The 27,378-nt window shown below is 42.6% G+C and overlaps 1 protein-coding gene across 1 annotated transcript; it reads left to right on the top strand.

Moving 5' to 3' along the window:
* The first annotated feature begins 578 nt into the window (after positions 1-578).
* Positions 579-27,361, top strand: ZNF217 (zinc finger protein 217). The gene is made up of 6 exons (XM_064674181.1): positions 579-718; positions 13,971-15,760; positions 17,840-17,965; positions 18,766-20,358; positions 23,793-23,917; positions 25,217-27,361. The coding sequence occupies exons 2-5, from the start codon at positions 14,365-14,367 to the stop codon at positions 23,900-23,902; spliced, it is 3,225 nt and encodes a 1,074-aa protein (XP_064530251.1). The 5' UTR covers positions 579-718; positions 13,971-14,364; the 3' UTR covers positions 23,903-23,917; positions 25,217-27,361.
* Positions 27,362-27,378: the final 17 nt, after the last annotated feature.

Consider the following 27,378-nt stretch of genomic DNA (forward strand, 5'->3'; position numbering starts at 1 on the left):
CGTGGCACTGAGTGCCATGATCTAGTAAATGGACTGGATTTGGACCAAGGGTTGGACTCGATGATCTCAGAGGTCTTTTCCAACCCAATAGATTCTATGATTCTATGATTCTAAGAAATCCCAGAATACTGGTGTTGGAAGGGCCCTCTGGAGATCACCCAGTCCAACCCCCTGCCCAGGCAGGGTCACCTGGGGTAGGTGACAGGGACAGGCCCAGGTGGGTTTGGGATGTCTCCACAGAGGGAGACTCCACGCCCGCCCTGTGCGGCCGTTCCAGTGCTCTGCCACCTCCATGGGAAGAAGTTCTTCCTCCTGTGGGAACCTGAGGTCCGCACATGAGGTGGAACTTGCTGTGTTTCATTTATGGCCATTGCTCCTCGTCCTAAAAGGGGCTGAGGCGGCAGGGGCGTGGTCAGGGGGGCGTGTCCAGAAGGGCACGACCGAGATGAGGGGCGTGGCCAACAGAGGTGAGGCCAATCAGAGAGCGAATCGGGCAAGGGGTGTGGCCAAAATGGGGCGTGGCCATCAACGGGGATGTCCAGGTTCGGGGGCGTGCCCATGGGTGGGGGCGTGTCCCCAGCCCGGTGGGCGTGTCCCCAGCGCCGGGGGCATGTCCTCGCGCTCCCCGAGCAACAGCCGCGGCGGGGCCGTTTACAAACATTGCCCGCGCTCCGGCCCCGCTCGGCCCCCCCGCTCCGCCGGGCGGGCACCGCCGCAGGTGAGGCCGCGCCGGGGGCACCTGCGGGGGGCCCCTCATCACCCCCCCCCCCTCACACCCCCTCAGGGGCACCCGAGCGAGCCGCAGCCCCGTCCCGCGGGCGGCCCCTGCCGTGAGGGGCCGGCGGTGCGAGGCAGGGGCCGCTGCCGGCCGGGTGCGTGAGGGGTTTGGGGCGCACGCCCTGTGAGGAACCGGGGGCTCGGGGCGCCCCTGAGCCGGCTCCGGGGGTCGGAGCGGGAGCAGGAGGAGGCGCAGGGCAGGTGCGGGGGCTCGGGGCACGGCGGCTCCGGGTCCAGGTGTGCCCGGCGCTGGCCCCGCCCGGCCGCAGGTACCGGCCCCTCCCGCCGCCCCCTCCCCGGCCGTGCGGGCGGGGCGGCCCCGGCCCGGCCCCCGCTCCCTCCGCCCCAGCCCCGCTGTCCCTCGGCCGGTGCCGCCGGTGGCCCCCGCCCCGCACCCCCGAGCAGCTCCCGCCCCACACCTGGGGGGTCACCCCGTCCCCCCCCGAGCCCCGCCGGGTCTGGGGGGGATTTTCCGCCGGGGTCGGGGCTGTGCGGAGCGAGGAGAGACTTTATTTCTTTGTGAGTCAAAGATGTTCCTGGAAGAAGGATTTGTAGTAAGTGGCTCATGGGGCGGAGGAGGAGGGGGGGGGTTGTTAATGAAAAGTTTATTGATCCGTTTTGCCAGTTTTTGTTTCATTTACCTTTGTCTTCTGAAGACCGAACCCTTCCCGGTCATTTCTTCTCCTGATCGTTTCTTGAGCATCGTGTTTCTCTCTTTCTTCTTCTTCTTCTTTTTTTTTTTTTTTTTAAAGAGGAATAGGAAGTTTAGAAAATAAATAAATAAGCCTCAACTGACTTCTTGAACAACAAAAGAGGTTGCCAGGCGAGGACAATAAAATTCTAGAATATCCAGAGATTGGATTTCATTCCTGTTCCGTGATACCCCCTGGACTTTGTGTTTTGGGGTGTGAGGATTTTTTTTTGTTTGTTTGTTTGTTTGTTCCTCACACAGAAAACCTGCAGCCAAAGTAAGGTCTGTATGTTCTCTAATGAACCATCCCATAAAATGTGCTGTGTGACTCCCTGTAAGTATTTGAATTGAAGTGTAATAGTTTTGAAGTGGAGGGGAACAAAAATCTTTATGTTGGGTTATTGATCTGCTGATGAAAGGCGTTTGAATGTGAAAAGGGTTTAGTTTGGGGGGTTTGTGTGTTTAAAGGTTTTTTTTTTTATGGCAACATATTTTTTTTTCATTTTTGAAATGACCTTGAGAGCTTTAAAACTCCATCAGTTTCTACCAGTGGGTTTGAGGGGGAGGCAGGAGCAGAAGAATCTAGTGAAAATCGAAAATAGAAATGGGAACTGAAGTGTAGCTGCAGTGAAATATTTTCTTATAGAAGTATGTGAAAAGGGAAGTTTTTGTAAGAATATGTGAGAAAGAAGAGAGGGAAATAACGCAGTTTCAGATGCAGAGGGGGGAGAGAGGGAGCATATCATTCTTCACATTTTATTAGGCCGTGAAATGCAGGAGTGATATGATCTGGAAGACACAGAAATAAAACGCCTAACTACAAGTTGAATAGCAGGCATTGACTTGCTGACCAGTGCTCACAGGCTTGGTTGGGGGCTGGTTCTGTGTCTGCAAAGGTATAAGAGCACAGGGCTATGACAATGGCTTGCAAATGCTTTAACGCCATGTTTTATTGCTCTTAGGAGCTCTTATTAACTGTAGGTTTGGGAATACGACTAAGACTTTAATTTGTGATGTCCACACTGAGGTTTCAGCGTTTCCTTGGATAATAGAAAAGGACAGTTGCAAATAAGTAGGATAAACTGCATTCTTTGGCAGAGGGGGAGGGAAGAGGGAGAGGGTGGAGGAGGGTTTTTTTTTTCTTCCCCTTTACTAGTTCTGTAACTGAGTCAATATTTTAAGATCTGTAGCAGGAATGTGGCTTTGTGATCACTGATCTTTCTGCAACATGTTTTTTTAATGAGCAATATTGTAATGCTGTGCAAAATACTTGGGTTATAGATCTCGCAGCTCGTTCTTGAAATCAGTGTCTGAGTTTTCAAGTTTTGCCTTTTAAGTTTGCTGGGATGATGAATATGAAAAACAAATAACTTTAGAACCGCGGCTATTACAGTGATTATTGATTGGCTTGGCCTCCAGCCAAGCAACTCTTCTGCATGCACCAGAGTTGCTGATGTAAATTCTGTGGATTCTTTTTCATATGTTTGCTTTTTTCTTTCTTTCTTTTAAATCTCTCAACGGCATATATGGCTATTTAGGAACAGTAGATCAGTTTTTAGTTAAGGTTGTTCAATTATGTCTTCATCGCTTTGGAGTTGGTTGAATGACTTGACATGAGATTAAGCACAACAAAAGAAAAGGCAGGGGAACAACAGCTGCCTTCCAGTACCAGAGCTCCAGATTCTGAGCAGTTCAGCATTTTACCTTTTTAGCATTACGTGGTGTCAGGTTTAAATGCGAATATTTCCAGTCGCCTTCACAAGAACCTCAGGCTGATAACACATCAACCAGTCAACACTGGATGTTCGCGCTGGGGGCTTGTTTGTCTCTTTGCATTTTGAAGAAAATGATCTGACGATCTGATACTGAGCAGTGAATTGATCTCATTAACTTTTAAGACAAAAGTAGCAAATAGTCACCACTAGTTTGTACTTGTTTAGTTACTGTGTGGTAAGAACTTTAAGGTGTGTCCTTAATGGCAACTGACGATTCTTGCTGCGAACCTTGTTTATTTTAGGTAGATGTTTTATACAGAATTTCCAGTGGGACAAATTACTCCGCTGACTGCACTTATTCTTTCTGAAGGCTGACTGTGAGCATAAGAGAATGATTTTGCCATGCTGCAATCAGTATATATTTAAAAATTGAAGCCATTAAGTTTTGCTGTGTATTTTAAGGCTTTTCCTACTTCCTTTGTTTAAACATTCTCAAACAGTGCATATCATAGATGAGTTTAAAACATTCATATGGCACTGTTGGGGCCGAATTTAAAATTAAAATGAATACCTACGTCCTTGTTGATCTAAATAGAAAAAGCATTTCTTTAAATAAGTGGATGTTTTCTGGTTTTGAGTGTGGTAAGGAGGCTATATTTGTATCTTGTAAACAAAGTTTCACATTAAGTAGTCTTTAGAGAATGGCTTCCAGGCTTTGCATTAGAGGATTTTTTTTTTTTTCTCTTTAAGTGAATAATGTTTTTTTGGGGTTTGCTTTCTTTTGGTGTAGGGGTGGGGAGAGCAAGATTTAGGGTGAGGGGGTAGAAAGAGGAAAATAATAAACTTTAGCACCTTTTTATCAGCCTGTCTTACACAAAAGGTTACTTGATTCTAGTTTCCCCTTTCATTAGATCACACTCAAAAAAATTCCTTTTTTGAGCACTTTTTTCTAATCTTCAGAAATATCTTCTCTTATGTTTTCATTTAGAACTATGTTGATAGATTGATAGCATATTTTATACAAAGTGCTAAGTAATTACTGCGATCAGGGGAAAATAATTTTAAAAGGGAACTGTGGGTTTCACTTAGACTTTCAAAAGAGTGATTACAGTAAACTTTTAGTTACAAAAAATCCGAGAGTTTGCAATTAAGAAGCTCTGGGGGAAACGTTAAGTACATTTTAACTTCCCTTTGTTCTTTGGGACTTTTTTGTTGTCCCGGCTCTTTCTAACCTGAACCTTGATTTGGAATCCATTGTCCTGGTAAAGGATTCCATACAGTGGGTATGTAAATGCACTCCCTCTTTCCTGTGTTATGAAATGCTGGCATATGGAAGGAGCAGCCCCCCCTTCCCCAAGGTAAAATGGGCTGAGCTTTCTTTTCTTTGCAAGAAGCTGAAAGAAGAGTTTGACCTTTGAACTCCCCCTCACACTTCCACGCTGCTTTCAGGATGATTAAATAACCGAGGATATTTGCCTGTGTCTTATGCTTATTTATCTCACTTAAAACGTTGTAATACTTAACCGTTGGGGTATTGTCTTTAAATATAGCAGGCCGGTGCCTTTGGGTTGCAGCGGGGCTGCCATGTGCCAGCTCAGCCTCTTGTTTGTGGGGCTGTGCCTTTGGAGCCTCAGCGTTCCAGGCAGATCCTCTTTCCACCTCTCATAACTGCGCTCGTCTCAAACCGCTCTTTGGGGCGGTTCTGCTGACCCGTGACACCTTCCCCCTCCCTCCTTAAGGTGACTTTAGGAACAAAAAAGTTTTTCTTCCTGGTGCCTGAGCGTGCTCAGGGGATTCTGCTGACTACTGTATGTGTGCTGTGAGGGAGATGTGACTCATACCACGAGAGATTTGCAGCTGAACACAAAAGTAAGGAAAAGGATATGACCAACTACGTAAGAGTCTCAATACTATGTTGCATTAGAGGATTAAAAAACCCCAAGCACACTTTCTCAGCCTAGCCTTCCCTAGGTTTTTATGCACCTCCAGACAGAAAGCTGCTCTCTCAAAATAATTTGCTTTTAGCAATCAACTTTTGTTTTTTTTTTTCAGTGAAATTGCCAAATAATCGCCTTTTGTTGCTGATGAAACTTGTTTATGCCAAACGTGGGCGTACGTCACTGGGGAAAATATATTCAAACTTCTACTGTTATAACCACATGACTTTGGTCAGAGCATAGTTTATAGCTTATCATAAATCTAGCTTTTGATTCTTCCTCATTTTTTTTTTTTTATAAGGAGGCAGCAAGTTAAGTGGCGTGATAAGAGCAGACTTTCAAAGTAAAAGAACTTATGTGCTGGGAAAAAATGAGATTGAAATTAAAAATATAGGTGCCATACTTGTTTGGAAAGACAATGCCTTCAGTTTATTGCAGGGGATGGAACTGGTTATCAGGCTGCCTTGAGGATTTCAAAAGAAAGTACAAGAGGAAATGTGGTCAGAATATGCTGGGAAATCTATGTAGATCAGTGTGACTTCAAGATTTGAGCAGAACACCATCCAAGTAGAAGTGAATAATTGACTGGGTAGTGATTTTCTATGTGCTGAAGATTTTATGTAACTAAAAGTATCAAAGTCTGAGTTTGTTTATGTGCAATAGGTACGGGGGCATTTCTCAGTGGAGTAGAGGCAGTACAGTTTGCCTCTGACATGAGCTACAGGAGGGATCTTGTATTGTTTTTATACTTTATTGTGATAGTTGAGAACTGGTGGGGTGAAACCTTGGGGGTTCTGTCAGCCTCTTCTCTCTTTTGCTACTCGGGAGGAAGAAAATTCGATGTACACCAAAGGCTGATGTTGAGTACATTGTAAGGAAAATGGGTGTAAAGTGGTCCAGAGAAGCCCAAATCACAGTTTAATTTTCCTGTTCCTTTCTAACCTTTTCTTATGCTTAAAGAATTGGTGCATGACTCTGCCTGTTGAGGTCAGTTTGTTGTGGGTGCTGCCTCTCCTTTCTTTGGCACTCTGAAGCCCAGGATGCTGGATCCATGATCACATACATCCCTGCAGCCCTCTAGGGTGAGAGACTGTAGGGCTGGGTAATTAGAGAGGTTTATTTGTGGGTCTCTGGGAGATCTCCCACCTGCATGGGAGAAAGGAGGCAGCTGTTGGAAGTGTCTATTTCTATCACTTTTATATTTTAGTACCTTCAGATGCTAGTCCAGGATGACTGGAGTACAAGTGAATGTCTTTTCCCTGGGTCGTGTACCTTTTTCCATCTTCCAGGAGTGACTTTTGCAAACACCTAATTGTGGATGTGTTTGAAAGTGGCCACTTCCAAGTGCTCTGCAGAGAAGAGGAATCAGACATTGCTGCTTCTCCTGCCACTGTGCAGTGGTTTGAGTGTGTTGGGTAAGAGTTGGATTCAGAGCTGAAACCAGGTGAGAGCACTGGGGCAGATTGATGACCTTAACAAAGGGAACTCTTTGGAAGTGACCACTTGTCTCAAATACAGGAATAGTAAAACAATCTCTTTTCCTGTTATTTCACCTCTGCTGCCCAAAGGGATGCAACTTGTCCATAATTGCTCTGGAGGAACTCCTGGCTCTTGAGCAATAAGGAATTAAGTCTAATTTGGTAAACTGAATTTACCACTTCTTTGGAGTTGTGGCTACTGGAGAGGCCTTACATCCTTCTACCAAGAAGTAAAAAAGTCCAATTTCCTTTTAAGGTCTCTGAAAATATCTCCTTTTAAATGAAAACCAAGACTAAACACATGAGGCTGTCTATGTAAGGTGAGACTGACTCAACAATAAAAATGTATCACTCATTCCACAGAGAGCCTTTACCTGCTGTGGAGAGAACAGTAAACTGTTTTGTAAGGTAAGGGGTCACTGCCAGTTTAAGTGCATGTAACTTCTTGATTTAATGAAGTTGCATCATCCTGTAGCAGTGGTGAAATGTGGCCCAGACTTATTTCAAATAGGATCACTCCTGTGTCTTTCAGCCTTTCTACAACAGGTATTGGCCACTTCATCTTGTCTAAAGTACACTTTGGTTCTGTGGCTCCTGAGAAATTCTCTCCTAATCCCAGGGAAAAAAAGGAAAAAAATCTGGCAGTTAGAGCAGTCCCTCTGAACTTTAAAAGTCAATACTTATTTGTAGCACTTCCTCCTTTAATGCCAAGAATTAGTCTCTTTTATATTTGCTCTTGCTCAGTGGAGGAAAAACATGTGCAAAATGATGCAAGCTTATATGTTCCCTGCTTTAAAAGGACTAATTACATCTCTTGATAGAAGAGGCTTTCAGTTCACTGAGGAGACACATTGAGCTCATCCATCCTCTGCCAAAACACTGGTAGACATATAGCCTTAAAGAAAAAGGGACTCCACAGGAAAAGGTTTCTCAGAGAGAGGATATCCTTTGTTTTTATTAGTATAGATGTCTGAGATGGGGGGAGGGAGTTTTCCTAATATTGTTCATTATTAACTACTAGTTATTTTCCACTGGTGATTAAAATCCTGTTTGCTGGACTCGCATGTGTGTCTCTTTTATCTGACTGTAAAAGAGCTTTCCACCCAAAATCTTTCTGAAGTGTGTGTGCAGAAATGCCTGGATAATAACATTCTTGAATTCTGTATGTGTGTCTGGTTTTGTGAATTGTCTTGGTGTCACTGTGTTGGGAATCTCTGTAGTGTTGTTAGAAGGGACTGTAACTGAGCTGCTCTCTTAGAGAGGATAAAAAGGATAAGCCATGAAAACCCCCCCTAAGAGTTTAAGTTTAGGATAACTTTGAAATCTTCAAGCCTGAAGGATGAAGACTAACGAGGGGGACTTAAATTTGCAGATTTAGGGAGTGGAAATTCCAATTTAGGATCATCTTTTATGTTCTCTTTTCAACCTGAACATCTTCATTTTGATCTTTCCTGCAACTGAAACAAACAACTCTCTTCCTCCCCTTCCTCCCCCTAGATCTCCATTTCCTTTACAAGTGTTGGTTCTTTATCAGACTGAACTGGTAAAGTATTTAAAAACAGTTCTGTACTTGAGCAGTTGGTGTAAAAGCCTCGGTGAGGATGAGAAGCAGCTAAAGGTGTTTTACTCACGTGCTCCTCCATTAGCAAAGAACACACTGGGAAGTTGTGTGAAATGATCCCCTGTTAAAAGGTGGAAGGGGATAGCTCTTCCCCTCCCTAGAAAGCAGTGGAACAGCCAGTAATGAGGAGTTATTGGTTCTGTGCTGCTCTGCAAAATCGGGTTTTATCTGGGCAGGCTTTTACAACTTCCCAGTGTTGTCATTTCAGTCGTGTACTTTGTCAGAAATCAGGTCACATCCTATGTAGCAAATACTGCATCATCTTCCCTGGCTTTAGGGACTGTCCTTCCCTTCAACTGGGGGAGAAAAGGCATTTCTGTCTCACAAGGGAAAACACCTGATGGCCCGAGGTGTGACATCCACACGGTTCTTCTTAAACGCAGAGAGGAAGTTCAGTGGTTGCCATAAACCCCTGGTGCCTGGAGAGACAAACCTGGAATTCCTCACTGTGGATTTTGGAAATCTGACTTGTGTGTTGGAGCAAGTGGTAAAGCAGAAACTCATAATAACACTTGGCTTCACTTTGTAAGTGTGGGAGCTTGTGGACAGGGCTGGTGTCACTGGTGGGTTCTGCAAACACAGCCCAGGGCACTGGAGGTGCCATCCCAAAAATTTGGAGCTCTTGGATGTTCTTATCAACTGTTTAGGGATGGTATTTTCTGCTGAATGTCTTTGTGTGTGCCAGGTGTGGTGCAACTTAGCTTAATGCAGTGATATAAATGTATATTAAAAAGAAATGCTCTCAATAAATTCAGTCTCAGCTCAGGTTTTATTTGAGGATTTATTTATGTATTTAGTTATACATGAGCTCCTCCTGTTATACCTCAATACAGCTGTGCCCAGACAATATAGATAATATTCAGAAGGTAGCTTTTATTTGTGGTCTCAATGACGAAAAGTCATGTTGAATAAAACAAATTTGTTGTGTTCCTTAGGTAGAACTGGAACAACTGTTCTGAAAAGGCAAAACTTGTAGATTGAAACGAGAAAAAAAAAAGGTGTTTAACTTGTAATTTCCATTAAGCAATCAGCAGTGTAAAATCCATTTACCAGCAACATGTTCTGGGCTATAAACGTACCAAGAGAAAAGAACATTTTGTGTAAAATGACTCTTAACATCCTGAAACTTCTTGAAACGTGAGGAAAGCTGAAGAGGATTTTTGTTGTTGTTGTTTTGTTTTTGTTTTTTTTTTAAGTGGAGTTGAGAGTTAGATGAAAGTTTCTCAAGTCTGATAGACACAGTGAAAATTAAGGTGGTTGATCTGCAGCAGCTGAAAGAATCTGGTCATCTGTTGAACAATATCTTTGCTGCTGGCCTTGAATTTGAGAGTCTCAGAGTTGGTGAGGTGGTTGTGTCTGAGGCTGTGTCTGCCAGTGCAGAGCAGTAACCAAGTGTCCTGAATTTGGCTGCAACTCGAGTAGTTTTCTCACTTCTGTTTCTCAGAAAGTGTTGCAGCAACGACTTAAACTTCTGTAATTGTTCCCCATTGCTTTTTACAGTTTAACAATAGTTTTGCCAGCACAGGAGTAGCAAGGAATAGATATTTTTCCTGAGACTTGGAATGCAACTTTTGTACCCAGTGCTCTGTAATGTTTAAAATGGGAAATTCAATGGTTAGACTTTGCTATTCTCTGAAAGGTGTGTCGAGAGTTTTTATTACATATTCATGGAAATTTTGAAATGCAGGAAGTAGAAATGCAATAAAATTACTCCTGATAGGTCATTTCCCAAAGAAATCTTTGAGATTGTAATATGTTGTCTTTGGTTGTGTAACTTCATAAAAAGAAATTAAATTTCTCTACAGGCACTTAATTAAAATTTTCTCTGTTTTAATAATCCATTTATATGCAGCAGGTTTCTGGTGTGGTTCTTGGGGTGTGTGGCAAGTGCAATGAAAACAAGATGTTCTCATCTGTCCAGTGGAATCTTTATTTATACACGTTTTGTGGTGTTTATAAATGTAATGGGCATCGCTGTGAACCTGCTGAAATACTTGGCTAAAGGCCCTATAGCCAAATATGACTCAGGTTGAACTGAAGTTTGCTGAATGCTCAGGCTCTGCACTGTTGGAATGGTGAAGTACAATAAGTGACATCCTGGAACTGAGAGGAATTTGTCACTTCTGGACGGACCACGCCAGGAAAAGTCCTGGCAGGTTCTTCCTGCCCTGCTCAAAGTGTTGGAGCAGCCCCTGGAGCCTGTGGGCCTTGGATTGGGCTGTGAGGTCCATGGTGACATTTATAGGGCAGGGAAGGCAGAACTCGAGTTTTCTAGTGAGGAGGGCTAAGTCATTCTTTATTTTTAACCTTGAGTTCATCTGGAGCAAAGTTACGGCTTTTCAGCTGTTGGAAGGAAGGATTTCCTGTTTTGTTCTGCTCCTTTCCTCATAGCTCTGATTCTGGTGGGTGTCTGTTCTTTGGTCTTCTGAAAGTGAAAGATGACAGCAGAAACCCAGGTACTGTGTGTTTTTTGTTGAGCTTATGCACAGACCTCCAGCCACAGTCAGTGTTGGTCAAACCCACACGTTGTCCACTTTCCCAAGGAAGCAACAATTGAGGCAACTCTGGACAGTTTTCCTGCTGCCTACAGGGTTTTGAATAACAGGAATGTGATTAATCAGCATTTTTGGTCCTCAAATCCAAGGCACATTATCTTCAGCAGGAAGAAAGGTTTGTTACTAATGGATAAAATCCTGGTGTAGATATTTGGGTTGCAGTTCCAGCGTGTGTTGGCTTGTCTAAACAACAAGAGCCTAAAATCCTGCCTGCTTGTAAAAGCCATGTACCTAATCAGAGTGAGGTGTGTAATCACCAGATACAAGAATAAGACTACAGCTTTCTAACTCACCTCCTGACTCCAGTAGTTTTGTTCTCTTTTCCTCTCAGTTTAAATATAATTCTGTCTAGTTGCATCTGCAGTTTCCTTCAGAAATGCTACCTGCAGTCTTTTCCCCCCTCTGTGGGTACTGTCTCCTGTATATCCAAGAGCAATGGTTGCCTGAACTGCAAATAGGCATTTGAGATTCCAAAAACAGGAATATCTTGCTCTGCTTTGCAGTGCTGCCTAGAGGATGAGCTGTGGCTGGTTCTTCAGAAGTGTTCAGAGCCTCTATTAAAAGCTTGGAAAGCACTGAGCAGCCAACACAGCTTGGTGGAGTGGGTGCAAAGTGCTGTGACCATGGAAGAAGTCTCCAAGGGGCTTGTTCAAACCTGTTGATACCCAATGAAACAGGACCCAGACTCCTGGAACTCCTCTCATGGCCCATGTTCGTTGTACACTCTGAGGACAGGTTTCATTTTTTACAACTGAGATTGAAACAGACTCATTTTTAAAGGACTTACCAGAGAAAACATTATTGATTGAGGTGCGTTTTTCACACACCAGTGACCAACCTGGGGCCTTCCCTAGATGTGATCTGTGCCTGTCCCTTAAGTTCTAATAAATCTTGAAGGACGTGGCTCTCGGTGTTTGTATCGTCCCAGGCTGGGTTTGAGTAGAGCTGAGTGTGGTGGTCCCTGTTAGAGGGAGCTCTGTTCTCCCTCACCTCATCCCAGAATGCTGTGGAGAACAAGGCACTAAGTGTGGATTTTGCTGCTTTTCATCTGTTTCTTCTCTGCAGTGACTTATTTCTTGTTTCTCTGTTGTGTGGATATTGTAGTGCTGCAAAGTGGGAGCATAATCAACCCTAATTGGCTTTTGCTGTGTTTGTAGACAGTTGTAAGGAAGTAGTGGATGAGAAATCCCAGCAATTCTATTTGGGACATTAGGCACTGGCCTTTGGATCTGCCCTCATGCTCCAGAAATGCCTCTTGTAGGCATTTTTGTGGGATGATTCTTACAGCTATTCCTGCAGAGCGCTTCCCTGTGGCTTGGAAAGAAAATGCAGTTGACTCTAAGCTTGTTCCGTTTTTTTATCTTGCCTGGATTTTATTTTTTTCTTTTTTTTTTGGTTTGAAACAAAATTATTTTCAGGCAGATAGTCACTGAGCTTTGCTGCAGCATGTTATCCTGTTGGGTAAAAAAAATACCTCTTAAAACTACAGTAGAAATAGAACAAAAAGGCAAGTTGAAACTTGAAGTAAAACATGCTAACCAGCACCCTTTGATATGTTTTTTCCTTCTGTTTTACAAAAGGGAAAGCTTTTTGAATACTTCAGCTTCAAACTTTGGTTATAGTTTCTCCAGCTGCCTATAAGGGAGAGAATGAAAGTCAGAAGTGAGTAGGGAAGGGACAAAGGCAAAGGCTGCAGTAGAAGTGTCACCCTGCAGCCTGAACCTGCCTGTTACAGGAGATTTTTGAGTCATGATGCAAGGAGGAAGTGTTAATCATGGCAGTGATAAACCTGAAAATGGGGAGAAAGGGTGTAGTTAGAAAAGAAAATCCAGGTTCTGTTAGCACCAGCCTGTCAGGGGCTTGTTCCCTCTTACACTCTCCACCTCACCCCCAAGATCCCTCCAGTTGGGTTTGGCAGGAGATGAGTCTTTGGCCCAGGCCTGGGACAACTAGAGTTAAAAAAACCAGAAGCTTCTCGGTATTAAATGTGCTCCTTGTTTAAACCTGGGTTGGAGGACTGGACAGGGAAGACACTTGTAAGCTCTGGAGATACAGAAAAATGGAAGACAAGCAACTGGCAACAATAATTTCCTCCTGTTTTGGGGCATATTAATTCAAGTTGTGTGATCACTGGCTCTTAGGAGATACTTTTGAAAGTTTGAGTCAGATTTTGAATTAATTCTTTTCATTAGATATTCATTTATCTGGAAATGTGTCTTGTCTCTGAGTGATTCTTATTCAATTTATATTAGTATTGTATTAGTTTGCTAGACTTTTCCTTCATCCAGAAATTTGATCAAGTGGAGTCCTGAACTCCAAACAACTATAATTTGTCAGCCCAGTGGTGAGTTGCTGGTAGCAGACATTATAACTTTAGTAGACTTGGAGATTTAAATTGGAGTTGTGATTAACTACTTTTTAGTCTTGTGGAATCTTTCCCTTGTGAGGAAAATGAATTAAGCACCTTTTTTGTTGTGTGCAATTTGAAAGTAGAGGAGTTTTCTTTTAAAAACATAGTAGTTGGCTTCTTGTGTGATTTAAATATTAATATACTGTTCAAGAAATAGTATCAGTTTATATCAGACTTTGAGATGTTCCAGTTGTACCGGCCCCAAAGTGTCACAGACAGTGACAGTGTAAATTTGTGGGTGATAGGAAAAGCTCTGAGAGTGGTACTAGTGAATAGTCCTTAATACAAAGATTTGTGCTGACACTTCCTGTGTTCCAGAACTGTAAAAGCTGATTCCAAGCTGTCTGGTCTTCAAAAAAAAAAAAAAAAAAGTCCTTTGCTCAACAGCCTTTAAAGAACAAACAAGCAAAGTTTTACGGTGGTTTCACCGGTTCAAGGAAAGGTTACTTGGGTTTGCTGTGTTTGCTTGTTGTGAATTCAGGAGTGTATTGAAATATGGTTTCAGGAGCTTTATATAACTGGGTCGGAACAGGTTTAGAAGAGACAAAGTATTGCTGTTCTGTAGAAGTTGTGATACAAAAACCCAGCTCATGGAACAGAGGGATGGTCAAGTGTGGAAGGTAGAAAAGTGACCATAGTGCCTTTTAGCTGTCCCTCTTTGACTCTTAAAAATATGCCTCCTGTGTTCAAAAGCACTTGGTAGTTCTCAGCCCTCTTGTTTTCATTATTTGGGACACAATCCTTCTCTTTGGAAAAGTCTGACTGACTCTTTTCTCTCTTTTCCAGGTGCTGGAGTTCTTTGTGGCACTGAACTTGGCCTTGAGTGTCTTTTGCCCAATGCAACTATTTGAAATGTTTGTACAAAAAAACTAAGTGCAACTGACTGTATCTGTAAACTTGAAAAATCTGAAGAAGCAACTCAATAAAAAAACCTCATTCCATCACTGAATGAACCCACGGATGCACTTGCAGTGATGTGTGAAAGCACATAAAGCTGAAAGAGAAGAATTTTTTGCTTGTGGAAAAAACACACCTTTTCCTGGCAGAGGTTTTCCAGCTCAGCAGACTTGTAAGCACATGTTGGAGAACTCTACAAGTGTCCTTATAGTGATCAGTGAGCACTCCCAAAGAACTGCAGCCTTCCAGTGAGACATGTAAGAGGGCAGAGAAGGGAGGAATCATGCCCACCCAGCCCCTCCTGGCATACATGGAAGGGCCGGATGGAATAGCCAGTACCGTGGGGGCACAGATGGACAACAGCGACGCCTCGATGACAATAAAAGGGACAAACACCATCTCCTACAAAAGCTTGCAGGAGAAGTTCCTCATGCAGGCTGAGGGCTGCATGCCCCTGGACTGCATGTTCTGTGATGAGACCTTCAAACACCCTGAGGAGCTCGGGAAGCACGTTTTAACCCAGCATAGACCCACGCTGTGTGAGCCGGCTGTCCTGAGGATTGAGGCAGAGTATCTCAGCCCTCTGGATAAGTGTCAGGTAAGAACCAACCTGCCTTCACCAAGCAATGAGCAGGACAGCGAAGAACTCAGCTGTAAAGTTTGTGGGCAGACGTTTGACAAAGCTTTTGACATTGAGGCACACATGAAAAAGCATAAAGACTCTTTCACGTACTGGTGTAACGTTTGTGGACGAAGATTCAAAGAGCCCTGGTTCCTCAAAAATCACATGAGGACACACACTGGAAAGCCTGGCTCAAGGAACAAACACCAACAAGGTTCTGAAGGCCCCGTAACAATAAATGAGGTGGTGCAGGAGCATGTAACTGAAAATGTAACGTCACCTTACAAAATTTGTATGGTTTGTGGTTTCCTATTTCACAATAAAGAGACTCTAATTGAGCACAGCAAAGTGCACACCAAAGAATCAGTAGCCAACGGTGAAAGCCCCCAAGTGACTGCTGAAGTGAATGCAGAAGAAACATCTCAACACCAGGAATTTTTCCAGTTCTTGAACTTGAGACCAAATTCAGTTCCAGATAAAGACAAACTGCAGAAACCTGCCAAATGGATTGCTGAGCTGGATCCTTTCACCACATACCAAGCGTGGCAGCTGGCTACCAAAGGGAAAATTGCAGTTGGCCACGGCCAAGTGAAAGAACCGGGGCAAGAAGGAAGTACAGACAATGATGAGTCATCTTCTGATAAAGAAGAACTCTGTGAAATTTGGAATGCAAATAAAGGTAGCCAGGCTGAAACTACAGGGAAGTCAAAAGTAAATAAAAACAGTTACGCAGGGAATGGTAACTTAACCCAAGACAAACTGAAACATCCAGGTGGTGAAGTGCCTTCTATGGAGATGGATTCTAAATCATCCCAGAACAAAGAGAAACCAACACACTGCTCCGAGTGTGGGAAAGCCTTCAGAACATACCACCAGCTAGTCCTTCATTCCAGGGTGCACAAGAGAGACAGGAGGGCTGATGGAGAGACTTCAGCTGCTTCCAGGACGTTCTGTGCTGATATAATTGCAAACCTGGAGGAAAACGGAGCAGGAGAGCGAATGGAAGGAGGCTCCGAAGATGGATCTGAAGACGGGCTCTCGGAAACAATTCATTTAGGTGAGGAGAGTTTGGAGCACTTGAGTCTGAAGTAGCTGATGTTGAATTGTTTAGGAACTCCTCAGAGCCAAAGAATGCATTGTGTCTTTGTTATCTGGTCAGAACTTGGTAGGAAATGTTAAAAAACCAGACGGGAAATGTTATGGTGGGGGGAAAGGGAAAAGAGAAAAATGACAGGGAAAGGAAGGTTTGGATGCTGCCATTTTTGAGGTCTTTGAAGTTTTGTTGGGCTTTCCTGCAGTTATGAGTTACTGAAATCACTGAAATAGCCTTGATAACAATCAGTGTAGGAAAAGTCTAATCTGTTTACTCACCCCTTCTCTCTCTCTTTACTGGAGTGTTGCATATCCCTTCTTTACCCAGAGTATTTCTGAAGAAATTATTGCAATTCCACTTTTTTTCCCCCTGCATCTCGTAAGGGCAGAAAATGTTCAGTGCTCGATTCCAGCAGTTTTTAAGACCCCGAGAAGCAAAGAATAATTTAAGACTTTTTCTGTCAAACTGCAAGTTCTGTGTTTGTTTTGAACAGAAGTAACTTGAAAGCCTAAATGTCAGAGCCAGCAAGTTTAAATCCATTGTGCAAGGACGTGCAGGCTGTTAATATGTGGACATGTGTGTAAGGTATATATTTAAGTCCTCCTCCTTGAAGGGTTGCTGACAGAGTGGATAGGCTCCATCTGTACATTACCCAGGATTAATTCTGCATGTCACAGTGTCTTGGAAAAGCACGTGATACTGAATGATTCCTTAATTAAAAAAGATTGCCTGTCTGGGGACAGAAAGGGATAGCAAAGATTGCAGCTAATCTCACATTCCTGTGTGTGACATGCTCCGAGTCGGCATTTAAAGAACAGACACTTGCATAATCTCAAGGAAAGACACGACGTACAGAATGTCCTGGCACACACACAGGGCTGACTTTTCCATTTCTGGTAATGTGCAGCCCTTTATTTTGCCTCCAGTAACAAAGGAATGGAATTATTACCTAATGTTAACGTGCTTGTTTTGTTTCTCAGCGTCTTATCCTAAAGCACAGCAGATTTCGGTGTGAGGGTGCTGAGTCACAGCTATTGAGACATGATGTGTTTGTTTAACTCAGCTACAGCTCGGCTTAGCCACAGCTGAGCCAAACAAAGGAGCATTTCCACTAGAGAACCTTTCCAACACTTAGGAACCTCAAAGAACTGTTTTAACCTCGATCTGTTAAGCGGCTGCAGTCTTAGTCAAGCCAAAGGTCTCCTTCCTTCTCCTGGTTTCCACTGGACTTGGGTGTTTAGCTGAAGTTGTCTCTGTTTTTATTGAACCTGCCAGCAGAGCCTCGTTGCTCAGTGGTGTTGGGAGAGCTCTTCTCTCCCATTTCCCTGTCCCTGCCGCCCTCCAGTGGCACCTGCTGCAGCTGCACTCGAGTGGAACCACCTGGCCATCCCTGGGTTTGTTCCTGGAATACACGTGTCCACCCGGGCCACTTCCCTGTCTATATTTCTCCAAGCTTTAGCATTAATGTTTCTAGGGAAAGATTGCTCATCAAATCTAAAGATGCTATTATATAGATACACCGCTGATTAGCACAGAAATAATATTACTATTAGAATTAATACAAAATTACATCTATTTCTTTGCCCCCCTTCCCCAAAACACCTCCTTGTGTTTGGCCATTGTGCACAGAGCACATTTTTATTCAGAATCGTGATTCTCACACTAATTCAAGCACTCCTTTTAGTAAACTGGTGCACTTTATAACCTGTGTGAGTTTTTGAGATGGGCCATTCTCCATCAAGTTCCTGTAGGTCAGTAAAGAGAACTTTTTTTTCTTCTTTGAGCCATAGTTTTGCATCTTGTTCTCTGGGCTCCTTCATTTCAGTCACAAGCCACAGCTCCTGGACACAAACAGAACTTTTAAACTTTTAACATTTTAACTCTTGTGCTTTGAGATGAGAACAAAAGATACTTGTAGACCATAGGATTTGACAGCAGTTCATAATTCTGTGGTTTTTTCCTTAAAAAAACCAGTTAAAATAGTTATTGTTTTAAACAAGACTGCATTTGCTCTTAATAATATACCTATATTTTTTCCCAAAGATAAAAATGAAGATAGTTTGGAAAGAACAAAAGTTAAAACCCTTGGAACCTCCAGAGAATGCAGCTACTGTGGAAAGTATTTTCGCTCTAATTATTACCTCAACATTCATCTCAGAACTCATACAGGTAATGGGGGCTTCTCCTTGGTGGGAGGGGAAGGAAGCCTGCTGAATCCACTTTTTATTAAATGAAAAACAGAAGTTAGCTTTAAAATTGTTGATATTAAAAACAAGGTCTTCTCCAACGCTAAAAAAATATTATAATTGCAATAAAATGTCTTAGAATTAATTATTTACCTAAATATAAATGTTTTTGAATAGAACTCGTTGCATCAGGTATTGTTAAAAACACAATACGTTTTAAAACTTGAATTTTTTTCTGCTTTTAGCAGTGTAGCAACAAGTTTTGGGTTTGGTTTTAATTTTTTAAAAGAGCCTGTTTCCCAGCTATTCAGTTTTTTGTCTGCCAGCTGCTGCTACCTGTGAAAAGCTGAGCCTGCTTTTCAACTCCTTATTTTCTCTGGCCAGGCAAACTCTTTTACTTCTGCATGTCCCTGTTTCTGGGGAAGCAGCTCTATTTATAGGTGAGCTGTGCCATTGGTGTTGTTGAATAGCACACTTGTGGTATGATCAAGGGCTACAAGTTGTTGGAGTTGACCCACAGTTACACTTCTTGCTTATCTCTGCCAAACATGTCAGCTCCCATCTCCATCCGTGGCCAACTGTGTGGGAAACATCTCTCCACTGCAGCCAGAAGATGTCACTGTAGTTAGTCAGAGCAAAAAGATGTTTAAATTATTTAAATGGGTTTGGGGCTGCAGAAGGGGAGAGAAAAATCTGGTTTACTGTTTTATGGTCTCCGTTATTCCCGTGTTTTATTGTGTTCAAATCACGTCAAACTTATTTACTGATAAAACTGTGTTTCAGGTGAAAAACCGTACAAATGTGAATTCTGTGAGTATGCAGCAGCACAGAAAACTTCACTGAGGTATCACTTAGAGAGACATCACAAGGACAGGCACGGTGACAGTGCAGCAGACGTGAAAAGTGACAGCAAAGTTTCATTACGGAATCAGGAGACGGTGCTTTCGCTGGCTGCTGATGGTGCTCAAGAAACCAAAAACCTGAAGAGGCTTTTTGATGGTGCCAAAGATGCTGAGAGCTGCCCACCTGCCAAGCAGCAAAAGGAAGTTCTGTCCTTGAGCAATGCAATAGGCAGCACAGTCTTTTTAAAAATCAAAAACAATTCCAGGGAATCGAACAAAGGTTCTCTTTGTAACAATTCCAATCAAATACCCGAGAACGTGCCCACTGCTTATGTGGAAAAACTAAAGGCTGAGAAGGAAACAAAGGAAGCTCAGCTTAATGTTCCTCATAAAAGAGAGAGAAAGGTTTCTGTGGCATCAGAGGAAGATGATGTCCAGTATATCTGTGCTTTTATTGGTGGAAAAAATGTGGATGATGTGCAGGAGTGCACTGAGAACTACAAACACAAACCTGTCGCGAGCTGTCACGAGCAGCCCTTGGACTTATCCAGCAAGACTTCACAAGAATGTTCAGTGGTTGCAACTAAAGGCCTGATAGCACCCAGTACCTGCCCCTTCTGTACTTACAGGACTTTTTACCCCGAAGTCCTAATGATGCACCAGAGGCTGATGCACAAGTACAACCCCGACACCGTTAACAAGAACGGCTACAGAACGAAGGCCGTGGCCAAGGCCCGGCGCACGGGGTGTCCCCCAGCTCTGCTGGGCAAAGATGTGCTTCCTCTGTCTCCTCCTTCCAATAAAAATAAGACTTCCCCATCTACACAGCAGAAACCATTGCAAACAGGGAAAGCTAAACAATGTCCCCCTGCACAGAACAAAGCCCCTCTCTTCTCAGCGACCGAGTCGAGCAGCACAGCCCCCAATAACCTCAAGTTTCATAAACAGCCAAGTAATATTGGAGCTCAGGCAAATAACTACAGACAACCTCAGCAAGAAGTGCACTCCAGTCCCAGCATCTCTCCAGTGCTGGACAGAGTAAAAAGGTCTGAATCTAAGATAAAAGCTCTGGGTGCCCCAGTGACTCAGTCTGGTCTGGTAAGCAGCAGCATGAATGGGGTTCTTGACTCTCACCTAAATGAAACCACCTGGGCTTGTCATCGAGGAAGGGACTATCTTTGTAGTAAATCTGGGAGCAATGTAAACCTAGACTATGGTGAACCCTCTTCCAAACGAGTGAAACCCACCCTGGTGGCTGTTGACCACGTGGACTCTCCCATGGCCAATTACATGAGATACGAAATGAGCAGATTTCGTGTTGCAAACAGATATGCAAATCTGCTACCTCAGGAATACCCTCGCACCAAACCTGCACCCTCTGCTTTGCCAACCAAACAAGGGCTTCTGAATTCAGATGATGCTGATCCTCCCAGTGCATTGACTGCTCTCAAACCCTACGAGCCATATGGCTCTGGGTCACTGTACGGTTCCTGTGGATCCAGCAATGGCCAAGTGACCAGCTCTACAGGAGAAGGTATGGTGCCCTCTTCCTCCTTAAATGTCCTACACTGGTACAGAGGGAGGGGAGTGGAATGTAAATGTGTTGTACCCACCTTGAAGCACAGAAAATAAAGCTGTACTCACTGTTTCACTAAGTCCAGCCAGTGCTCGGACTTTAAATTTAAAATCCAGGTTCAGCAAACTCCTGGCTTGGGGAATTAGGCAAGGAAGGGCTGAATTTTAAAGAGGGATTTGAAGTTCCTCAGGTTCCCTCCTCCCCCCTGCCATGGGGCTCTGATAGCAAACATGTATTGTTTGCTCATCAGAGTGCTCCAGACATGTCGACTAATCCAGGATATGGAATGAGCCTTTCTGCTTAATGTACCAGAAGTCTTGGACCATCTGGAATATTAATAAAACTTCTTACAAAAAAAGAAGAAAAGAGAAAGCTGTCGTGGACAATTGTTCCCTTCAATAGCAGAAAAGGATGTATTGCAGATCATAAAACTATGGTATAAATCTTATACTTCTGTTCTTCAGTGATGTTTTTTAATGTTTAGTTTTTAGCAGGAACAGAATACTTTGTTAAATCAGGACAACAGGTTTCTGCTGTTGTAATTATGGTGTAGTAATGCTCTGTGGAAAATCCTGGGCCTAGCAGAGATAAATGATTTGTGATGTATTGGGAAAACTTTGGTACTTGTATGAAATGCATGCTTTTTGTGTTTTGTTCTTGGTCAGCATTTTCAAAACTTAGCAGGAGGCCAAGATTAAAAGGTGCTGGGTGATATTTAAGCAGTTGTCTGACTATTTCTAGAAGGTGGTATTTATGACTTGGAGCTGAGGTCAGCATGGACTTAGCTACAAACACAGGACTTTGAATTTTGAAATGAAGATCCTACTATAAAAATGAATAGTGTGTGTGTGTGTGCTGTGTAGTCTTAAAGTCTGTTCCTGAACTCTGAATACTCCCATTCTCTGGAAGCAGTAAAGTTACTCTTCTGAAGTAGTCTGGGCTCCTAACAAGCCAGGGGTGTGTTACTTGAGGTCAGAGCAAACTGCAAAATACTAAATCTACATTTAGTTATGGGGCAAAAAAATATATGTACCAACTCTGTTCTGGTTTTTGTTTGCTTGTTTTAAGGTTGAGGGCTTCAAAAATATATCAGATTTATATTTAAATATCCAGGCTTGCCCAGTGGGTTCTGGAAGGATGAGGGAAAGTGTCCCAGTTGTGTTTCCAGGCTGAGTGGGGAGTGGATGAGGGAAAGCCAACACCCCAGCTGGCTCACTGAGGAGGCTGTGGAGTTAATGGCTGATTTTGTGAAGAGCATTGTCTGTGTGCCCTGAGCTGGACCAGCAGCTGCTGTGGGGGTGTAAACTGGGCTCTGGGTTTGCACAGAGTGCCCAGGGATGGCCAGGAGGACAAATGATGCTGCTGTGCTTTGGTTGCTGGTGATGAGAGAAGATGAAACAGAGGGTGCCAGCAGTGTGTGTGGGGATGGGAGATGCTCCCTTGTGTCAGCAGGCCCAGCCAGGCCAGGCTGCTGAAGCAGCAGTTCATGCAACACTATTTTTAAACAATGACTTCACTGGAATCCACCTTGTTCTCCTTTTGGAAGCTCCACCTGTCTGCCAGAGAAACCTCCGTGGCTTTTCTGCCTCCTCTTTAGTGCAAGCCTGGAGAACTACCCTGGAGTCAAGAACTCTCCACTATTCCTTGTTACTTAAAGCTCTCAAAACTGTGCCTGCAACTAATTTGACAAGGGTTGTTGTCATGGAAAGAAAGATTTCATTGTTGGTTACAGGGAGCAAGGAAAGTAACTTTTTTTGGCTGTTACCTACATTGGAAAGACTTGCGAAGCAAGCCCCCCTCTATGGGGTTTCTTAGCAACTTCAATAAAAAACCCTATCCAATAAGATGTAAATAAATATAAATAAAATATAAACAATAAAAATATAAATAATAAAACCAGAAAAAAATGTAGGTTTGTGAGGTTAATTTCTTAGTTTTCCAACCATTCTGCCTAGAAGAACCCAGCCTAAACCTTGATAGTTGTTGAGAGGGTACAGGGGAGCAGCCAGCAAACCTCTCAGTGTTAGAGTTTTATTGTGGGTGAAGACTGAAGAGAAAAGTTCCTGCAAATTCTCTTTATTTTTGGTTCAAAAGCCGAAGCACAACTGTTTGTCAAGAGTTGCAGCTCCTCAGAGCTGTGTTTTGTAAGACACCACATGCAAAGCACTGCAGGTGCAGACCTGCAGCTCTCTGCACTCTTTTTATTGAACTCTGGTGATATTATAGAACATGATGTCAAACCCCTTTTCTAAGGGCCCCTGTGCCTCGTGGCAACATTCTTTAGGTCCCGTGCACACGTTATGTCGCATGTTAAATGCTGGATCAAGTTGTCATGAGAATATGTTCCACTTGGCAAACTTGATTAAGGCACGATGCCTTCCCTTACTGCTTGTAAGCTCTGCCATCCCGTGTTGCCCTGAAGAGACAGGAACATTCTGAAACCACTCACTTTGTGTTATTTTCAAATTAGTTGCCTTTGCAATGGCAACATGTTATCAGGGATAACCTGTTGGCTGATTGATTTGGCAGAGGCTGCAAATTAAATGACAATTGCTCGTGACACACTCCAATGGCTTCCTAGATTCTGTTGAAATATTAATTTAGCTTTGCCATTTTAATTTAATTAAAGCTTGCTGGCTTTTTTTTCCCCAATGCTGCATTTAAAGCTTCCATGGAATATGGATGGCAGTTGGGCTTTTTGTATCCTGTGGGAGTAATGATTCTGGACTTTTTTCCTTAATTTTATGAAGTGTTTTTGACTGCTTACTTGAGGTAGTAAGACTTAATATGGAACAGGCATTGATTTCACATATATAAATCTGAATTAATGGTCTCAGATAAACATGAAACTACCTGTATACTGGACTGAAAATTGCTTAACAAAGGGCTTCAAGAAAATGTATATTAACACTCTTTAAAGTGTCACGAGTGCCATATAATCTGTGATGGCAACAATGAAGTATCCCCAATTTTCCTCTCAAATACTCATTCAAAAATTGAGTTTTCAAACAAATACAGGCACTGGATCTGTAACCATCAAGGTACAGGAACGTCCTGCAGCACTTACACCTCCTTAGGTGAGGCCTCTGCTGTGATGAGTTAAGCAAAGCAATGTCTTTCTTGCAAATAAAATGAATGAAATCTGGAGGTGGACATTATGTTTATAAAGCTTAGCACAAAGTTGTTAAATTAATACTTTTCATTCTCCTTGTATTTGTTCTGGACAGTGAATTTCACATAATCATTAATCAGGACTGAGAATATCTATGTCTTGAGGCCTGGTGATGAGATGATTTGTTGAGGCATCTGTGGTATTTTGGGAGCCTGGATGCTGATGTAGACCTGACATTAGCAGGAAATAATTCTAATTCCTCTAAATTATTTTTTTCCAGGGAAGAGATCAGTGTCTTACCAACACTTACCCAGCAGCCTCCTGCAGAGGAGGAGTTATGAGCCCTTCGTGGGGAACTCACACTTCAGACCCAGTGACAAAAAGAATTAAATCCTTCAGGAAACGGTAAACAAACCTTCTGAACTGATTGTTGCTCAAATCTTGCTTTGTGTTCTCGTGGCATCAAAGGTGCTGCACAGCTTGATGAGAGGTTGTGAAAGTCTGAACCACAGCAGCTGAAAAGACACAAACTCTCTCATTCTTATAAATTCAACCAAGTGCTGGTGTAGCAGCAGGAGTTGTTTTGAATAGTAGTAATGGTGTGTGTAATAAGGAGGTAGATGCTCCTTTTTGGAAAGAAATGGGAGGGCTAAAACAAGATAAACATATTGATTAGGTACAATACCAGTGGGAAGTGTTCAAGGTTAAGTCAAAGTTTAGTCAGAAAGTCAAAATTAAGTCAGTCCTGGGGGGTGGGAGAACATGTTGTAGAGAACTAGAAATGAGAGGAAGTGCCTGTGATCACAGTTGCTGAGTCCTGTGGGAGGTTATGGGTTGGTCCTTCCTGAAAATGTAGGTGAATCCTTCTGAGAATGCAGACACTGCTCATTTTACCCCTGCTGGGGCCTGAGCCTTGCCCCAAACACAACCTCATGGGGGTTGCTTCCTGGAGAGGTGAGGGTGTCCTGACAGCTCCTGCACAGCTTCTCTTTGTACTGGAGAGGTTATTCCAAGTAGTTTTCCCTCTGTTTGACAGAGGGGTGGGTGTAGCCTCTTGGGGGAAGAGGTCAATGAGAAGCTTTATCCTGGTGCTGGGAATTCCTGTGCTCCAGCTCCTCAGTGCTGTGCCTGTCTGAGAACTCACCAACCCCTCCACTGCTCAGGAGACAAGTGCTCTGTAAGAATATAAATAAATAAATGTATCTGTGGGCCTTTTTCAAACCTAGAGCTACAGATAATTTTCCTCATTCAAATTTAGGGAGCTGTGTCTGGAATGCTGTAGCACCTGGACCAGCACACACTCTTTTATGGAAAGATTTTACATGTCTGCACAGAGCTATCTGACATCTAGTTGACAGCTTTTAAAGTACTTTGCTTTATTTCTTGATATTCTTCTAATCTCACTGCATTTATTGTCCCTACTAAGCACCTTTGTGTCCAGTTGTGATGTTTTAAGTTAACTCAATTTCATGCCTGTAGCTCTACTTGGGGCTGAGTATCTTCCAAAGTAGACTTGATTGCCAGCTTTTATTTGGAAAATTAAATATGCAGACCTTATATGGCAATACCAATTCCTAAATACACTGAGCAAGAATGTGGAAGAAATTCTCTTTATGTTTTAAAGCTGCTCCTTGAGAAAATGTGCTGTACTATTTTATAATTATGTGCCACAAACTTATTTTTTTTGCCCTCTTTTTCCCCCAGGCCTAAGGACACAAATGCATGTTTTATGGAGTTATACCTGCAGTTCATCCCCTGAGGAAGAGAAAATGGTGAAAGCTACTGAACTAAGCTGTGATTGTACTGTATATAGAAACACTACAGTTTTATAATATCGGTTCTTTTAACATTTTGTACCAAATAGCCATAAAAAGTAGTCTAAACAATTGGGTTATGAAGGTGTGTGGAGAATGTATATCTTGACATTGACTTCTTGAGTATTTTTCATTAGAATGAATTGACCAAATATTAGGTAGGAACTATATTTTTACATACTTGAGCGCTGCTGAAGAGTTTCTCTTTGAAAGAATATATACTGTTGCACCTCAGGTAACCTGTAAATAGTGAAGATGAAATCCTGTTGGCTTAATGCTCCTTTTTGATAAAAGTGAAAGTTTCTCATCTGTTTGGGTTTTTTTTTCCCCTGTTGAACTATGTTAGTTTTTTTTTTGTTTGTTTGTTTTGTTTTCTTTTTTTTTTTTTTAACAACAACTTCCAAATAAACTGAAACTGTCCAGTTTATAAATGTTGTGAACATGAAAGCAACGGTGCTGACATTGTGCTGATCTGCCTTATGTGTGAGAGGACCACAACGTGCTGGAGGGCTCTGGTCCTCTGGGCTTCTTTCCAGCATGTTTTTAAATGCAAGGATGAGGCAATACTTGACATTTGGATTTCCTGAAGTGTGGTTGGATTATTCTCTTGGCATTGGTTGCTGTTCTTCAGAGAAGCCTCTCAAACGTCTCTCCCAAAACTTTGCAGCAGAAAATCCCTAGGACTGGCTTGAGAAACATAACTGCTCTGGGTGTTGCAGAGGTTTAGTTCTGTACTAAACTCCACACACAGTTACATTTAGAGAAAAAAACTACTTTGCACCTTCGTCCAAGCTGTAAAGTCACAAACAAGACTTGCAATATGAATATGGGATCTCCAGACTTCAAAAGGGATGTGGCTCTGGTGGAGCCTTATTAACTGTGCTTGGAAGCTTCTTGATGTCAAGTTTTAGCATCTGCTGGGTGTTTAAAATGAGTGAGAAATAACCTGTAAATGGGAGAATATCTCCTTTTATTTTTTTGTGAAGACAACAAGAGTTTTTTCTAATGCACATGCAGTTTAAATTTTGTAAAGGGAAGATGGCCAGTTACCAGCCAGTAAAGCAGAACTGTTGCATATTTTGACTTGCTTTCCTAGTTTCTCCTCATGAAACCTGTAGTTAAGAGTTAACTCCTTCTGGACCTGGCTTTGACTTCCATATATTTTAGTAAAACAAAACAAAAAAAAAGAAATATTTTGCACTGTTCGTTTTGCTCTCTTCCCTCATACAGCAAATGTAAAATAGCAAAAACGTGGAAGCCTTATGCAACTTGAGATGTTCCAGTTGTCTGTCTTAGTTCCTGGATATGGGACCTATTTTCACTGTCTCTGTGAACTGGCAATGGAATGAAGTGCTGTGTATCAGGAAATTGTACACTATTGACCTGTTTTCCTGTTCATAAGCTGAGCCATATGTACATAATCTAGATTTTTGTTTTCCTAGTTTTGCACTTTTATAGCCTATTTTTTGAAGATGAATTCACTTGGAAAATGGTTGATCTATTTTTTTTGCCTGATCTCTCCATGAGTTTATAGAATCCGTGGCTGTCCCTGTCCTGCCTGTGCCAGGGGGTCTGAGGTTGTTCCTCTGTGCAGGGCTGGGTTTTAACGTGTTTCAGCAAACAGACCTAAGGCTTGTTTGTTTTTAATCTCCCTTCATGCTGGTACAGTTTTTCAAGGCTTTTTTTTAAATCTTGGTATCTCTGGGGTTGGAATGGAAAAACAGACCTGAAGACTCTATTCCACAGCAGCACCACCCTGTGCTTCAGAACACACTTTGCCCATCAGTATTAACTATTGGGATACTACTGGTTTTGTATGTCTTTGGAAATAACAGTGCATATATAGAGGTACAAATTGTTGATTTTTTTTTTTTTAAATGTATTTATTTCATTCCATTTTGTTCTATTTTAATTGTTGGAACCGGAAGTTGTCAAGCAGTAGGCGCGCAATACTCATTTAATTTATGATGTATTTCACTTTAGTTGAGTATATTATTACATGTGGATGTAAATATAGACTTGGTGTTTTGCAAAACTGGTTTCTGTGTCTTG

The sequence above is a fragment of the Pseudopipra pipra genome, chromosome 17 (assembly GCF_036250125.1).
Source record: "Pseudopipra pipra isolate bDixPip1 chromosome 17, bDixPip1.hap1, whole genome shotgun sequence".
Taxonomy (NCBI): domain Eukaryota; kingdom Metazoa; phylum Chordata; class Aves; order Passeriformes; family Pipridae; genus Pseudopipra; species Pseudopipra pipra.

Excerpts from the sequence above, each read along its gene's own strand:
- ZNF217 (XM_064674181.1), top strand. The coding sequence starts at position 14,365 with ATGCCCACCCAGCCCCTCCTGGCATACATGGAAGGGCCGGATGGAATA. Across the intron at positions 17,966-18,765 it reads TCATCTCAGAACTCATACAG|GTGAAAAACCGTACAAATGT; the intron begins GTAATGGGGGCT and ends ACTGTGTTTCAG. Across the intron at positions 20,359-23,792 it reads GACCAGCTCTACAGGAGAAG|GGAAGAGATCAGTGTCTTAC; the intron begins GTATGGTGCCCT and ends ATTTTTTTCCAG.